Source organism: Gekko japonicus, unplaced genomic scaffold (genome assembly GCF_001447785.1).
Source record: "Gekko japonicus isolate JY-2015 unplaced genomic scaffold, Gekko_japonicus_V1.1 scaffold412, whole genome shotgun sequence".
In the NCBI taxonomy this organism is placed as follows: domain Eukaryota; kingdom Metazoa; phylum Chordata; class Lepidosauria; order Squamata; family Gekkonidae; genus Gekko; species Gekko japonicus.
In genome coordinates, this window is record NW_015160847.1 from 867376 (window position 1) to 885110 (window position 17735).

Consider the following 17735-nt stretch of genomic DNA (forward strand, 5'->3'; position numbering starts at 1 on the left):
AAAATGATTTTAAGTTTCTGTTTATACAAAAAGCACAGTCAATAACAAGGCAATAAAGTAAAGGTAAAGGTTCCCTTGCTCGAAAGCCAGTCAAATCTGACTCTAGGGTTGCGGTACTCATCTCCGTTTGAAAGCCGAAGAGCCAACACTGTCCGAAGACATTTCCGTGGTCATGTGGCCGGCATGACTAAACACCAAGGTGCACAGAATGCTGTTATCTTCCCACCGAAGTGGTACCTATTTATCTACTTGCAATTTCTTGCTTTTGAACTGCTAGGTTGGCAGGAGCTGGAACTAGAGACGGGAACTCACTCCGTCATGCGGCACACTTGGGTCTCAAACTGCTGATCTACCGGCCTTCCACAGCCTGCAGTTCAGCGTCTTAACCACTTGAGCCACCGCAGCTCCATAACAAGGCAATAACAGCCCTTTAATTTGTAGGTAGTTTGGTATATTCTGTCATTTTCTTCCATATTCAGTAATGGAATACTAAATATTCCATTCAGTATTTAAATTTAAAATATTTATATCCTTAACACTTAAGGCAGCTGACACGTTGCAAAGACACAAAATGTATGAGTCCATTAACAAAATAAGAACAGTGTGGTGATAAAACAGACAGATTAAAAACACAACCAAGTCTGCTGAAGCAATTCACAACCTCTGAAACAGAACTGTCTCCCTAAACATAGCCAATGAAGGCACCCTCTGAAGCCACTTTGGTAGGCTATTCCAGAGGAGTGCACCTACTACAGAGGAGCCTATGACCTAGCTATTTGTTTATGGACATATCTGATGGAACTGTATGAGTTGTGCTTGCAGATCAGTGACATTTCAGGAGTGGGGGTGTTCAAAGACACTGGCGGCTGGAAGAACGACGGCGGCGGCGGCGATGATGGCGGCGGCGAGTACCGGCTCGAGACGGGAAAACAGCAGACGGCGTGGTGGCGTGGCGGCGGCAGACGGACGTGATCGAGGTCCGCACCAGCGATCCCTGGTGGCTAGGAAGAATACATCGAGGCTGCCGAGGAGGAAAGAAGGCGCGTGCGCAGACGCCCAGCACCAGCCCTGCGGAGCCGGAAGGACGTGGCCGGGCTGGAAGCAGGCGGAATCGCGTGCAGAAAGAGGAAGAGAACAGCCACCACCAAAAACACCGAACGCCGGAAAGGACGCCTGCCAGCCGGAGACCCGACCGAGCCGAAGCAAAAAAAAAAAAAAAAAAAAGCCAACGGAAGGAAAAACACCGACCACCACAGGGGGGGGCTGGTAGGTTCCCCCATCCCCTATACATTGTGGCCCTAGTTAGGGGAAAAGGGTGACTAGCACCACTAATATCTGTAAGCCGCTCAGAGACCCCTTGCTAGGGGTTCGAGCGGGGTACCAAATTGAAGGTTAAATAAATAAATAAAATATTATAAGCTTGGCCCTAGTTCAGTTTGCTCTTTCCCATTCTACTTTCCCCTCCCTGTTCTCCATTAAAAATCATTTTTATTTATATTTTTGAAATTTGCTTTGAGTTCAGCAATTTAAAAATTCTTTTTTTGTGTTCCCTATCTACACCCACATCATTTCTCAGTGATTCATTTACTCTGTGGCTTTAATTTTAAAACAGAAAGGTATTGTTGTTTTAAATGGACTGTCAGAAAAATACAACTACGTCTAACCAATTAAGCATAAGATTTAGTTAAGAATGTCTTTGACAACTGACCTTTCATTAAATTAGGAGAGCCTTCTCCGTAACACTGAACATTGCTAAGATTAAACCAATAAGCCCTTTTAGACTAAATTGTCTTTACAAAAACAACCACTATTTAAACCCAAATACCTTCTGTAACAATCTGTTATTGAACTATACCATCAGTAGCTAGTTTAATCTCCACTTATCAGAGATAAAGATGTCATTTTACACATATTTTATTATTATTTTACTGTGTTTTTAGTCTGCCTTTCTCATTGAGACTCAAAGTAGATGACATGGTGTCAATAAATAAATAACAGTCCATACAAAGAGACACCTAAATAAGCAGTGTGGGCTGATACAATCAATATAAAGACACATCAAAGGAGCAGTGTACTAGGACTGACATTACCAAAACCTAAGTGAACATAGCATATTAGGCATGATACAGAGTGTTGATACAGTGAAGAAAATGGTACTGCATCAGTAGAAAACAATGAAACAGCAAAAGGCTATAAATGCAGCAGACTGATAGCATGCCCTACACAAAGTGGTATAATCCACAGTCCCTTTCCTTTTATAAAGTGCCTTCCTGAGCTATTCTGTTACAGTATAGCTCTATTATCTTTAGCCAGATGTAGATTTCTGACACTGCATAGCTTTTCATTATGGTTTACAGGTTTTTTTTTTGCATTTATCAAGAGCAAAACCTTTCACAAATCTTTATTTCATTCATTCGTATAACAGCATGTAAAAAAGGCCCTGACCTGGATAGCCAATCTCATCAGATTTCAGAAGCTAAGCAAGGATGGCCTGGTTAGTATTTGGATGGCAGACAACCAAGGAAGTCCAGGGTTGCTATGCAGAGGCAGGCAATGGCAAGCCACCTCTGAATGTCTCTTGCCTTGAAAACCCTACAGGGTTGCCATAAATCAGCTGTGACTTCACAGCAAAAAACAGGGAAAAAATGGTAAAACAGACAAAGGTATTAGTGCCATTGCGAGTGCTTGAGCACACTAGCACCTGCCTTCCATAAGAAATAGTACTCAAGCTGTTAACCAGTACCCTGGAGAATTGTCCATAATCATGTACCATTATTAATTGCTAAGAAACAGAAACCATACCTTGTGCTGTTCAATTGCATCTATCCATTGCTGTCTATGATCTGGATCTTGAGCCCGCAGGTACCAAACACTATCATTTACACTAATGTCAAATCTGCACTCATCAAAATCATGGGGCTGTGTGGGGAAAAAGAAAACAAGCTAATTAAGACACTTAAAATTCAGAATAAAGGAAATAATCTACAATGGACTATAAAATGGCTACAAAACATTAAGAGTGAGTTATCTCAAGCTGACCAATTTCATTCTCTTTGTCTGCTTTTAGTTCAAAACAATTTCAAACCATGTCACCTAAGAAACAGATAGCACCAGCAAAATTCTACAATATATAATAAAAAAATGAAGTCAGAAATCAGAATATTACTTATATATTTCAAAAGTTGTAAATGTCATGACTATCACAAGGTCTATTCAGAAAGAAAACCCTTCAAGGGAATAAAATTCTAGGAAGAACTATGTTAGCCATTTTTATTCATATCATGTGGCATACATAATAGGGCTATTCAAACACTGATGATTACTATAGCACTATCAAGCTGTCACAAGAAAATTCAGAATACAAGGCCATTAATACAGACCTAGAAAATAAGTCATCCACATGGGTAGAAGTATCTTATCTTAGACCATCTCCTAAGATACACTAAGATTCCATAACTTTCAATAGTAGCATTATCTTACAAATTTTGCCAAGGATCAAACAGTACTAGGGTAAGAGCGTAGGAGGAAGAGAGTCATCAGGGTCACACGAGAGAGGCTTGTGGTTTGGCAGCACATATTTCTCCTGATTCATGAAAAAAGCCAGGAAATGTTGCAAGCCTGGAGAGGTTCCCAGATGCAGAATATCTTGCAAGCAAGCAAACCTCTGAGCATGGCTTCTTGGAAGAGGATACTCATTTTCAATTGCTATATAGTTTACATTTCCATGCAACTGACCATTTTTTAAAAAATGAAGCTGTAGCAATATAAAACTTTTTAGTATCATAAATTATTAAAGGTAGAAAGTCATAATCCTATAACTATAATACTAAGATGGCATTATTTTATTGTAACTTAATTTTTTTAAAAAACCAGTATGACTGAGAAGACTGTGCAGTCTTTTATTTTGAAAATGTTGGAAGAGACCTCTTAAGGTGAATACCTCTTTCTCAATGAACAGGCTATCACATTGTGCATAATTATAAAGGAATACATTCTGTTGCTCTCAAGACCAAAGTCTTGGTTTTGTTGCTTTTTGGAATATAACTGCACATATGTGGCTTCACAAAAAAAGCGGTAGGAGCGTGGGGAGATTCCCCATTAGATTATGATAATTTGAAACATGGGACTGCCATCTCTTTCTTTTAGGTCCTGCAAAAGGAAGTATGAAATGGTATAAAGGGGGTGTTTCCTGCAGCTGCAGCAAAGAATTTGCCAAATGAAACTGTACGCATGAATCTGAATTTATAACAGCAATCTTGTGACAGACTGAATGTGTTAACTGAACCTTATTAGTGGCACAACAGACAGCTGGTGAGGTAGGTGGGCTGAGAGAGCTCTGAGAAAACTGCTGTTTCAAAAACATCTCTGACAGAACTATGACTTGCCCAAGGTCATCAAGTAGCTGCAAGTGGAGGAGTGGGAAATCAAACCCGGTTTTCCCAGATTAGAGTCCATGCACTTAACCACTACACCAAACCCACTACCCCCTCTACCTCCAAATGGGTTCAAGGCATCTACATGCAGGTGATTTAATGAACAATTGCTTAGAATGTGTTAACAATAATCTTTTCCAGATCAGACTGGAAGAAAATCAGAAACAGTATCCAATTCAGGGATTCCTTTTGCCCTCAACTGAGAGCTAAACATTTCGTATTAAGAATGCTAGTACCAGCCTTTGTAGTTTGCTTTGTGGGAAAATGTTAAGTGAATGGTCACATCTCTCAAGACTCTGAGTCTCTCTCAAGATACATACTTTATTCCAAGCTATAGGAAAAATTCACAATTAATGGCATATCATAGTTTGCCAATACAGAAGCAAGCCTGGGGAATCCTTGGGCTTATATTTCCCTACCATACGGTGAAATAATTAAACGCTTTTGTGGCAAACTATAGTTTTGCCTTTTCATTTAAATTACAAGCTGTGGTTTGATTCTGCCTTCCAAACAGGGGTCAAACTAGGTTTAATCAGCAAAAATGACAAATTATAGTGTGTCACAAAAGTACAGTTTTTCAGTTATGTGAAAGTAAATGAGACAGGGAACACATGAGCCAGAACATGTCCTATGCATGTTCCCATAACAGCAACCCATGTTTTTTTTATGTATGAAACACGCCCAACAGTGTCATCCTAAGCAGAGTTATACCCTCCTAAGTCCACTAAAGTCTATGGGTTTGTGTATGTGTGTCTATGCATTAAGTGCCGTCAAGTCACTTTCATGGTGATCCTATGAATTAATGTTCTCCAAAACACCCTGTCATGAACAGCCTTGCTAAGATCTTCCAAACTGAGGGCAACGGCTTGAAGTCAATCCATCTAAAGTTAGGTCTTCCTCCTTTCCTGCTGCCTTCAACTTTTCCTAGCATTATAGCCTTTTCCTGTAACTCTTGTCTTCTCATAATGTGACCAAAGTATGATGGCCTCTATAGATGTCTCGCTCTCCTCCCTCCCTCCCTCACACACACACAGGACTTTCCTTTTGTTTTTTCTTTCTCCTGATCAGCCCCTATATCTATTTTCTTCTTATTAATTGGTCTATGGCTGTCCCAAATTCACCTTATTATATATTTTGATGCTGGCCCAGGGACTTGAGGGTAGAGACAAAATCACCTTCCATCTTCTACTCCTGTAATAGTACATGAGAGGCTTTTGGAAGTTCAAAATAAAATGTTTTAACTTTGAGAGGAAAGAAAAGTTGGTTTTATATCCCACCTTTCACTACCCAAAGTAGCCTTGGAGCAGCTTACAGTCACTTTCCCTTCCTCTCCCCACAACAGACACCCTGTGAGGTAGGTGGGGCTGAGAGAGTTCTGAGAACTGCTCGTGAGAGAACAGCTCTGAGAGAACTGTGACTGACCCAAGGTCACCCAGCTGGTTTTATGTGGAGGAGTGGGAAATCAAACCCAGTTCTCCAGATTAGAGTCAGCCGCTCTTAACCACTACACCAGACTGGTAGTCAGGTGGAATCATAGGATGTATGAAATAGGATATATGAGGTGAGCCAATAATAAAAACTGAGTTAACTTTGTAATCACACTAAATACAGATAATATTTTGCCAACATGTATATGTTTTTGCTTTTCAACAAAGTCTTTGAAAATCTGAGGAGAGAGGCTTTCTTTTCAATTTCTAGTTTAACTCACAAGCATAGGTTTCTGAGTTTCACTGACACTTCATGTTTAGAAGGCAGGAACATATAACCAAGTTCCAAAATCTGTGTATTTATCAGGGATCATTCCTCTTTCAAAAACTATTTCCCTTTTCACTGGGCAGGGATTACTTCTCTTCACTAGAAGCTCTGTCCCTTTTCGGCTTGAATGGAGATCTTCTGTGATCTCACTCCTCTTTTCCTCCTTCCCAGTTCTCAGTCAGTGCTAAACTATTGCTTCCTCAACTGTCAGTTCCAAAATGCCATTTCTTAGCTGATGCTTTCCACAGAATTCCATTTGAACAGCCTGTCACTCAAAGGTTTTCAGACTCTGAGGCATTAACCCTTGATTGTCCATCATAGCCTCAGTGTAATCACTTTAGCTTCTAGCAAGAGGGCAGGTTTGATTTGGTCTAGAACCCTCTTATTTGTCTTTTTGGTGGTCCACGGTATCCATAAAACTCTTCTCCAACACCACATTTCAAATGAATCAACTTTCTTCCTGTCAGCTGTCTTCATTGTCCAGCTTTCACACCCATATATAGTACTGGGGGGGAATACCATGGCATGAATTAACTTGATCTTGGTCACCAGTGGCACACCCCTACACTTAAGAACCTTTTCCAGCTCCTTCATGACTGCCCTTCCCAGACTCAAACTCCTTCTGATTTCTTGGTTGCATTCTCCCTTTTGGTTAATGATGGAGCCAAGGAATACAAAATCTTGGGACAACTTCAGTTCCTTCTCTGTCAACCTTGAAGTTGTGTAATTTCCCAGGAGTCATTACTTTTTTCTTCTTGACGTTCAGCTACAATCCTGCTTCAGAACTTTCTGCTTTAACCTTCAGCAGTAGTAGTTTCAAGTTTTCATTATTTTCTGACAGTAATGTGTTATGGGCTTAGAAGGGTATAAATCTGCTTAATGTGGAAGTGTTAGCAGTTTAGCAATAGGGTCAGTTACTAGGGAACAGAGAGCTCAATGAAGAATATTTAATATACTGACTTCTTTCTTGAGCAAAGGAAGAGCTTCAGCCTTTTACAATGGAGCAAGAAATAGGCTGACATTTCTCTACCCCAATCTTATGCTGCAAAGACATCTCATCTGCCAACAGCCTTAGGCTTTCTTAAATATTCTAAAGGATTAATTGCTAGCATGCAACAGCAGAATTTGTCTTTATAACTATATCCATCTTAATCTTTACAACATGATGCAGGGCAGCAAGCAATGTTTTCTCATTTAGATCAGCAAATAAAAAGACAGCCACCTGTGAATTATTGCAAATCATTATCAGAACCAGGCACCAACAATCCATCTGCTAATCCCTTCGTCCATTTCAATACACAACATTGCCTTTTATTTATTTATTTATTTAATTTCATTTATACCCCGCCCTCCCCGCATGCGGGCTCAGGGCGGCTTACAACCATAAGGCACAAATGTGCAATAAAATACAATAAAAGCATAATATAAAACAATTTATACATGGGGACACCCAAGGATCCCGCGTGACTAACTTTACAGCTCAAACTACAAAGCCAAACACCACATGCCACTTAGAACATAATATTTAGCATCTGGTCCCAGTTTGAGGGGCCAGTGCTATTAGCACAACTTGCTAATAATACACTTTTGCTTCTCCTTCTCTGGAAATTGTAACTGAATGAAGGGGAAGAGCGATGGATTGGCAGCAGAAAACTCATGCAGTATACTGAAGGTTCAAGGTGCCATCTCAATTAAGAGATCCCAGGCACAGTATTGGTTGGTTTAAGTTTCTCTTCCCCTTTTTTCGTGGGTGGGACAGGTATCAGGCAAATGTCTCTCTCTACCACCAGAAATCAGCAGCAATACTGAGCTAGCTCAATCCATAGCATGATCCAGCAAAAGGCAGTTCCATATTATTTATTTATATATACGTATGTGTGGGTGTGTATGTTTAAAAGCCTTTAGTTCTCAAGGACCCAGTGGCAAAAATCCCAACCACACATACACAACACCAGTGCCATATTGGTTAAACTGTTGGTCTAGGATCTGAGAGATCCAGGTTTGAACCCCTACTCTGGCATGGAAGTTTGCTGTGTCACACTCTCAGCCTAACATACCTCACAGGGTGGTTGTTAAGATACAATGGAGAACAACGTAAGCCAGATTGGATCATCAGTGAGGAGTAAGGTGGGGTACAAATGACATTAATAAAATCAGTATTAGCATTCAAACCAAACACTGCTTTCAGATTTTTAGGAGCCTGTAAATTATTTGGAAAAATTTTATGCTGACTTTCCAGCAACCTGCTCGCTAAACTAACCAGGTCAAAGGCTCTGAGTCCTTAACTCACCATAAGGGATACATTGTCAGGGCACCACTTATTTCTCTGGAAAAGGTATGTGCCAGCTCTCTTAGAGGCCTGTTTGAGGTATCTTACAATTAAAATAATAAAGTCAACCATTAACACACAGCTATTAAAACAGTAACATAAATACACATATTGAGCAGCCTAAAATTATATTGATATGAGTCCTTGGTCCAGATGCAAGACTACTGAATAGCTAAAAGATATAAAACTGCTTTGTTAAAAGCCTGCACAAAACTAAATGTTTTAGCTGGTGTCTAAAGGTAAGGAAAGTAGGTGCCAGACAAGTCTCACGGGGGAGAATATTCTTACACTGAGAGTTCCACTACTGAAAAAGCCATGTCTCTGGTCATCACCAAACTCACCTCTGCTGGCAGTACCACAGAGATCAGGGTTTCAGAAAAGGATCTTAACTGGCAGGCTGAACAATATACAGAGGTGTCCTTCCAGTACCCTGGCCTCAAGCTATTCAGACCCTTATAGATAAGAACCAACACTGAATTGTGCCTGGAGACAGATGGACAGCAAATGCAGGTCTTTCACCACAGGTATGATATGATGCTTATTTCCCTATTTTGCCTAGTTCTCCTGACAGTTTTCACTGGAAGTTTGTGGCTTTACATAATGGCTCACTATGCTGCAGAAGGGACTCAGCTATGTGAATTCATCACTAATTTACCACTGAACCAGCGATAAAACTAGCAAGCATACTGCCAGTTTTACTTCATACTAAAATGTAATCAGGGCTGCTCTTTAATGGATACTCCCATAACTTATGGAAGTGTTTAACTTTATTATTCTAGCTTCAAGACAGTTCATAATGCCATGTGAAATTTTAGAATAGATTGCTGGACCTGAAAACTCTAGAAGTAAAAAACCGAAAAACCAGGAAGAAATGCATTAGTAGTAATGAAATATATTGAGATTGTAAGTTATATTTGCACAAGTTCCACAGAGCTCACAGAGCTCACAGAGCTGAGCAGGGAAGAGCTACATTGCAGCCAAGTATACCTTACAACAGAAGGTTATTATAGATTATAAGCAACTGTAACCACCCTATAAGTCTATGTGACGTGCAACTAGAACAGTTACATTTTTGCTTTCTAGATTACTTATTGGCATTTTTCCATTCTACATGACAAAGCTGCATATTCCTGCACTTAAAGAGTCCATTCATCAATCAATTCATCAATCTCTCATTATTTTTAGTTTTCTTGGTGGGCACCTTTTATTCTTTCCACTGCAAGAATTTTGCAATCAAACCTCTCTGGATCCTTAGTGAGGAATCTCTTACAAGCAGAGGGACATGGCTCAGCAGTAGCACATAAGCTTTCTATGTAGGAGGTCCCAAGGTCAATTTCAAGCTGGAGAAAGACATGTCTCTGCCCAGGACTCTGAAGAGATGCTGCCTGTCAGGGTAGATAACAATGAGCAGGATGGGCTAATGGTTTGTCTCAATATAATGTAGTTCACCTACAGAACAGAGAAAGGAATGGATATTGTCAACTTTCTCTTTTGGTGATAGCTCCTTGCAATTTATGGACCACTGCTCCAGCATGTCCCCTCTCTCACGCATATACACAGTACTGGCTATGGAGGGGTTGGGCTACAGGCAAGCTAGCTGAACAGCCCGGATGCACGTGAGACAGTGTTCAATCACAGCCATTTCTCTAAGACATTTGGTCCCTATTCCTTTAAGTAGTAAATGCTTGCCCTTTCTCAGTTTATATTGTTTAACAAGAAATTCCTCTGAGAAGCATATGAACAAAGCTACCAAAGTACACTGTGATAATTGCACAGACCTGACAGCACCAAATCACTGACTTAAGAGTAACTGTTTGAAACAAAGCAATAAAAGCTCGATAATTTTTACCTACCTGCAACAGATTTTTATTACAATGTTTTCTATTATGCTTATTTTGTAAAAAAAAAATCATTACAGATAATCACATGTAGCTCAATTACAGCATTATACATGCTGTTATCCTCTCTATTTTTTCTTTTAATACTTTCGTTTCTTATATCCCATGACAAATTTCATTCAACAGTTCAAGATTGTTCTGTAAAACACTGCCCAGTAAGACAAAACAGAGTTATAAAGATATATTTAAACGTAAGAACTGTTTAAAAAATGGACTGGGGGAAAACGACCATTGGTTATTCACCGTGAAGGGTCCTTCTCCTCTGAGGCTTGGAGGACATCTTGTGGGTGATTCCCATCCATCTCTTAGGAAGGCAGGAACTTCAAACTGTTTCCTGTTTCCTATGGTGGGAGTCACCCTCAACTCAGTTTTGGGACTCCGAAAGCAGTATAGTAGCTCAAAGAAAAATAGTAATAAACATGAACAGGTAAGCGAACTCTAAGTTAACTTATAAACTAACTCCGAAGAGTCAGAGACAGAATAAAAAATATATACACAGAGAAGAACATGATGACCTGGGAGGGCCAAGATGTCTTCCAAGCCTCAGAGAAGGTGAGTAACCAATGGTCATTCTCCCTCTGAGGTGGAGGCCATCTTGTGGGACCTCCCAGAGCAATGTCCCTAAATTCGGGAGGGAAGGTCGTCATCGAGAGACAGGACAAATTGAAGAACCCGTCTCCCAAAGGCCGCGTCAGCAGAATCAAGGACATTTATTTTATAGTGTCGTATGAACACAGACAAGGAGGATCACATAGTGGACCTGCAGACTTCCTCTACTGACGGCTCTATTGGCAAAAGCCGCGTTAGCTGCTGCGCTACGCAGGGAATGAGCAGTGATGCCTTCCGGGACTTGCTGATTCACACTCTTGTAGGCTTCAGCAATGCAAGCCCTAATGGTTGTGCTTATGGCCGAGTTGGACATCTTCCTTCCTGTGTGAGGTGGGGAAATATTGACGAACAAGACATCTGTCTTCCTAAACGCAGCCGTTCGGAGAATGTAACACTTGAGTGCCCTCCTGACGTCCAGAGTGTGCCAACACTGTTCTTTAGGGTGCATAGTATTTGGGCAGAAAGAAGGAAGAACCTTCGGGCAAAAGGTTAGTCCTTAGGACACCTTGTCCTTGTGAAAGGTACAAAGTTCCTTCTGGATTGAAAGTGCGCCCAATTCTGAGATTCTCCTGGCTGAGGTGATGGCAACTAAGAATAGTTTTCATTCTCAGGATCTTCAATGAAACCTCGTTCAAAGGGACGTCTGGTGAGTGCTGTGAGGACTGTGTTGAGTCTCCACGTTGGGAAACTGTGTGATTGTGGTGGATCTTTAAGAGAAGCTCCACGAAGAAACCATACAATATGAGGATGTTGAGTCACTGGACGCCTTGTAGTCCTGGAAGAACCGAGGCTAAAGCCACCAGCTTCCTCTTAAGCATAGGTGCCTTAAGGCCACTGGCCCTGCCGTCCTGCAGAAACTCAAGCAGCGAAGCGATTTCAGGACGTAACAGATCCACCTTCTTCCGGTGACCCCAGTGCACGAACACTTTCCAGGTGATGTTGTAGATTCTCAACATGGATGACTTTCGAGATGCCAGTAACGTGTCTATGACAGAGTCCTTGTAGCCTAGCTCAGCAAACTGGTTCCTTTCAACCTCCACGTGGTTAGACAGAACTAACCTGGATAGGGGTGCCAGATTGGCCCCTGGATCAACATATCCTCTGAGACCGGAAGCCTGATGGGAGGAGATACCGACATTTCCCGGAGGGTCGTGAACCATGGGCAATGAGGCCAGTACGGCACTACTACGATGACCTCCGCCCCCAGAAGCTGAATTTTCCGGAGAAGCTTGGGCAATACTGCAATTGGGGGAAAGGTGTAAAGTAAGCCCTCTGGCCAGGGGGAGAGAAGAGCATCCATCCCCTCTGCCTTCGGGTGGAAGTATCTGGTGAAAAAGCGTCGCGATTGGCTGTTGTCCTAGGTGGCGAAAAGGTCTACCTGTGGTGTTCCCATCTTGGATGCAATCATCTGAAATAACTTCTTCTGTAGGGACCATTCGCCTTCCCTGAGTGTCTGGCGACTCAGCCAGTCCACCTGGAGATTGATAACGCCTTGCACGTGTTCTGCTCTGATTGATGTCAGGTTGTTTTCCGCCCATGTCATCAGTTGGGTCGCTTCCCTGTGAAGGACCAGGGACTTGGAGCCCCCTTACTCGTTCAAATAACCCTTGGCAGCTATATTGTCCGTTCGAATAAGGACATGCAGACCCTTGATGAGCGGCGCGAAATGAAAAAGTGCTAACCTGATCGCTCACTGTTCCAACAAGTTGATAGGTAGTCATGTCTCCCTCTCGGACCACGTTCCTTGAACACGGGAATGAAAAAGCATGGCACCCCAGCCCAACAGACTGGCATCTGTGAAAATCTGTACCAGATTCTGAACCCAGAAGGTCTTGCCCTGTGTCAGAATACGTACCACCGTCCACCATTCTAGACTTGACTTCACTTGCAGTAGTACTTTCAGGGAAAGATCCATCCTGAGAGCGATGGAGTGTTGAAAGGGACAAAGGAACATCTGCAACTGCGTGGAATGAAAGCAGCCCCATTGGAGAGAGTCAAAGGTTGCCACCATCAGTTCCATCATGTTGGTTAGGATGGAAAGGGATGAAGTCCTTGCCTTTATACTCTGGCCATGTCCTGTGCCTTTCTCGCCTTCTTTTCTGGGAGAAACAGTTTGGCAAGCCGGGTGTCTATAACCACTCCCAGATGCTCCAGACGCTGTGAGGGAGTCAGGGAACTCTTCTGTAGGTTCACCAGGAAACCAAAGTTCTGCAGGTAATGTAGGATTGTGGCCGTTTCCTGGAAAGAGCGGAGAACGCACAAGCACGTCATCTAACTACAGATGTATGTGAATGCCTTGCTCCCAGAGACAGACAATCACGTGGATAAGTATTTTTGTGAACACGCGTGGGGCTGAGGCCAGACCGAAGGGGAGAGTCTTGAACTGAAGGTGCTCTCCGTCCACGCAAAATTGAAGGAACCTGCAATGATGAGGAAATAGTGGGACATGAAGATATGCCTCCGCCAGGTCTATAGAACAAAGAAACTCCTGGGGCTGTAGGGCTTCCGCTATGGAATGAAAAGTCTCCGTACGAAAATGCTTTGGTTCTACAAATCTGTTTAAGTACTAAAATGTCTAAAATGGCCCTCCGGTCCCCATTTTTCTTTGGGACCGTGAAGAAGATGGAATAAATCCCATCCCCTTGTTCGCACAAGGGGACGACTTCTATGGCCTGAATGTCCAGAAGGTGTCTTACTGCAGCCTTGGTTCTGTTCCTTTTGACAGAGTTTCTGTGGGTAGGTAATATCAGAAAGCGAGGAGGGGGCATTGAGATCAGTTCTCTTGTAACCCTCCTGGACAATTACTCTTGTCCAAGAGTCTGGTTGCGAGTCGATCCATGCCTGGCAGAAGAGCAGTAGATGACCCCCCCACTGGAGGGGCTGGATAGTCATGCTTTTTGGTTCTTTGGCTCTGTCACCTCTGTCTTGTCTGTTACCATACGACCTTGGAAATCTGTTGTTGAATCCTCCGCGCCGAAAGGACTGCTTGCTGCTGTTTCCCCATGACGATCTTCTGTCGTCCTAACGAGGTCTGGCTGTAGACTGGTATGGGCGAAAGGAGGCAGAAGAAGAAGAAGCGGAGGCCTGGAAGGAGGAGGACCTCTTATCACCAAGGCGAATATACTTGAGAAGGGCTTTCTTTTTATCACGGGTTTCCACCAGAATCTTCTCCAAGGGTTCACCAAATAACTTGTCTCCCTGAAAGGGATATGTTGACACGATGGCTTTGGATTAGTAGTCTGCCTACCAGGACCTCAGCCAGACCAGGCGCCTGGCAGCGGCGGATGATGCCATGGTATCTAAAGTGGTGTCAGCAGTGAAAGAAAGGGCCTTTAGAATTCTATTGGCGCCCTTCTGTAGCCTTAGATCATTTTCAGGCAACATCTGAATTAATTTTCGCATCCAAACGAGATGCTCTGGATACTGTGGAAGCAGTGGAGGAAGCCTTAAGCGCCAATATGAGACCTCATGAGATCTTTGCAGTGCAAAATCAGACCTCTTATCTATGCTGTTCCGAAGACTGCCGTGCCCATCCTCAGAAAGAAGCCCAGATTATTGCTGGGCGGCCACAGGAGCATCTAAGGCTGGAGTCTGAAAAATATCTGGAGCAGTAGATGTTATAGGGTATAATTTCTTAAGGAGACCTGGAATGGGCTTGCTGGACAATGGCTTAGCCCATTCTTCCTTTACCTTGCACATATAAAAGTTTGGAAAGCTCATCTGGGGGAAAGAATTCATTAGTTATTTCTGACCTCTCAAAATTGTCTTGATCAACAAGGCATTTGTTGTTTGCCCTCTGTAATTTTTGAATCTTCAGGGCTGAGACTGTTTTAGACATCAGATAATGTAGGTCTTCAGCCTTAAATAACCTAAAGGACTGCTCAGAGGTAACCGGAACCTTCTCCTCTTCCTCATCATTTGAGCTAAATTCTCCTTCCTCTTTTTCACTGGAGGCATTGGAGATATCCCCCCCCAGCAGAAGGATAGGGGTACCGGGGTATCTGGGAAGGCCTTTTTGAGCTGCTTTTGTGGGCCAGTTTTTCTTACCACTGTGTGGGGAAGGGGAAGGGGGAGGAGGAGGAGGAGGAGGAGGAGGAGGAGGAGGAGGACGACGACCTTGAACGTGTGGAACGTTCCTCTGATTTACAAAAACAGGCTATTTCTTCCCGCATGGCTCTCCTGAAAAAGGCCATGGCTCTGGGGGAAATGGGATCAGACCCAGGTTTGGCAACATTACCGCTGGAAGTTTCATCTCCTTCTTCCCTCAAGGCAGGATCGCTCGCTGCATGGTCGGATCCGCTATGACTCGAGGTCTTGGGTTGCTCCCTGGCGGGCAGTGTAGTATGCTGACCACTCCCCTCATTAAAAATGGCCGCTGCCATGATTGTGGGGTCCCGGAGCATGCGGGAAAGGGAGCTTCTGGCACACTTAGCGGCGCCGCAGGCCTCTGACAAATGATCCTCCACAGCCCGCTTCTGAGCCATGCACTCTCTCCTTCACTCTTCTCTTTCCAAGCCAATGTGAGGAAAGGGCTTCGCTGTCTCCCCTGTGTGCCATCGGTGCACTTGGGGGAGGCATCACAAGGAAGAGAGAGAAAGAAGGCGAAGAGATAAGATACTCTTTTTTTTAAGACGGAGCTGAAGAAGAATGAGGAAAAAGAAATACCAGTATAGTAAGTTAAAGAAACAGGAAAGTTGAATAGGAAGGCTGAACAAGAAACTACATCAAAAGCGAAAGTAAGGCAAAGCCTAAATTTGCTGCTCTCCCTATAGAGGCAGGAAGAAAACTGAGTTGAGGGTGACTCCCACCACAGGAAACAGGAAACAGTTTGAAGTTCCTGCCTCCTTAAGCGATGGATGGGAACCACCCATAAGATGGCCTCCACCTCAGAGGGAGAACTGTCAGCCCAGCTGGTGCCCACGGGCCACACCCAGGATTTTACTCCAACTTCCCCATATCATGTGGGAGGTAGTAGTAATTGGCTGCTACTGGCTTCTCACTCTTCAGCTCCCACATCCATGTCCCATATCTTGTGTGCCCAAATCCTATCTGTATCAACATTAGCCTCAAGTACCTTTTCCTCAACCCCATCTGAGGGCTCTCCTGCAACTTGCAACTCTCCACCATGAAGCTTTCTTCCTATGTGCCATTACTTAACCTCCCAAATCCTCTTACATGCCAGAACAACTGTTCTTCCCCCTCCTGAATCCTTTTCCACTGACCAAAGGCCACCAAGATGCATTCCATATCCTTCCCCATTACCAGCAAATGCTGACAACATGCAAATTCCATAACCCTTCATACAAATATGGCTAACTGAAATGGGGAAAAGAGAATATAATGAAGCATGCACTAACAGTTATTGTTAGGTCAGCCCCTTTGCGCTAGTAATGGCATAGTTTCCTGGTGCTTAAGATTATTCTTCACTGTATACGATGGGTCACATTTGGTCTTTTTTGGCATTCTGATTTGAAATGAAGTTATTTTACTTCTGATATAAAAGTCACTATCCGTAATTTAAAGTTTTTAAAGCTTAGAAAGAACAGGCCTGGTGCAGGGCCTGTCTTAAATAAGGATTGGCAAGCAAGTTGACAACTGGGTGTGGGAGAGACACAGGACTCTACAACCTAATTCCACTGTCAAAAATTCTGGTTATGTACTGCCTGACAGAAAACAGGCTATCACATGGGCATGAGCCTGCTTGTTGCTGTCCTTATGCTTCTAGCACATGGAATGTAGTCAAAAGCTTTCTGATTTTGGAAACTTTGAGTCCAGGTCTAATCAGTCTTGTATATGAACAATGTGTAACTATCACCCAGCACCACACACACCCACAATCTGGGATTCTAAACCCTTGTTTAATATGGGGTTAGAATCCTGGTTTGTGAAGAACATATATTTTTCTCCAGGCACCCACATTCAGATGCCACAGCAAACTATTATTTTATTAATATCCCTGCTGGACTTGTTTAGTTTCCGCAGGGCATGCAAGGCTGAATTGTTCAGGTTGGCCTTTATTTATTTATTTATTAGATTTATATCCCACCCTCCCCAAATGGGCTCAGGGCAGCTAACAAAAGAGGCATATGCCATAACTGAACAGCTAAAAACAGAATAAAACAATCCCTCCCACCAAAGTGCCGGTGCTCTTGATATTAGTTCTTATCGGTCCAAGATGGGGTTCCGTTGACTGGCCTAACCAGTCAGCATAAGTTCAGGAATCTATTACTATCGTCCCTTCATGACCAGTTCTTCAGGTCATCTGGTCATCTTCCCAGGGCCAGCTCACATCCAGATCGAATCCATCGTAGGAGATGGCAGCTTGGTGGTGGTCCAGTGGCGGTTGCGGCTCCGTCTTGCAGGCCCTGTGGAACTGCACAAGGTCCCGCAGGGCTTGGATCTCCCCCGGGAGTTCATTCCACCAGACAGGAGCCGCCACCAAGAAAGCCCTGGCCCTGGTTGCAGCCAACTTGATGTCCTTGGGGCCTGGAACAACCAAAAGGTGTTGCACCCTTGACCATAGTGCTCTTGGGGGAACATATGGGGTAACCACATGTTTGGGCTGTGTTAACAGAGGCATGGTGATAGACACATATTTTAATAATTTAATATTTTAATGTTAATATTTAATATTTGTTATTTGTTTTATGTTGTTTTACCTAATTGGTTTTAATGTTGTAAGTTGTAAGTTACCTCAAGACCCTTTGGATG

General features: G+C 43.1%; 1 protein-coding gene across 3 annotated transcripts in view; it reads right to left on the minus strand.

Annotated features, from left to right (window-relative positions):
- The window catches only part of COL4A3BP (collagen, type IV, alpha 3 (Goodpasture antigen) binding protein), a 112524-nt gene that overhangs the window by 69592 nt on the left and 25197 nt on the right, over positions 1-17735 (minus strand). For all 3 annotated transcript variants that reach the window (XM_015420311.1, XM_015420296.1, XM_015420304.1), the window contains exon 3: positions 2803-2919. In XM_015420311.1, the coding sequence (XP_015275797.1) occupies positions 2803-2919 (117 nt within the window). The remainder of the gene's footprint in view (positions 1-2802; positions 2920-17735) is intronic.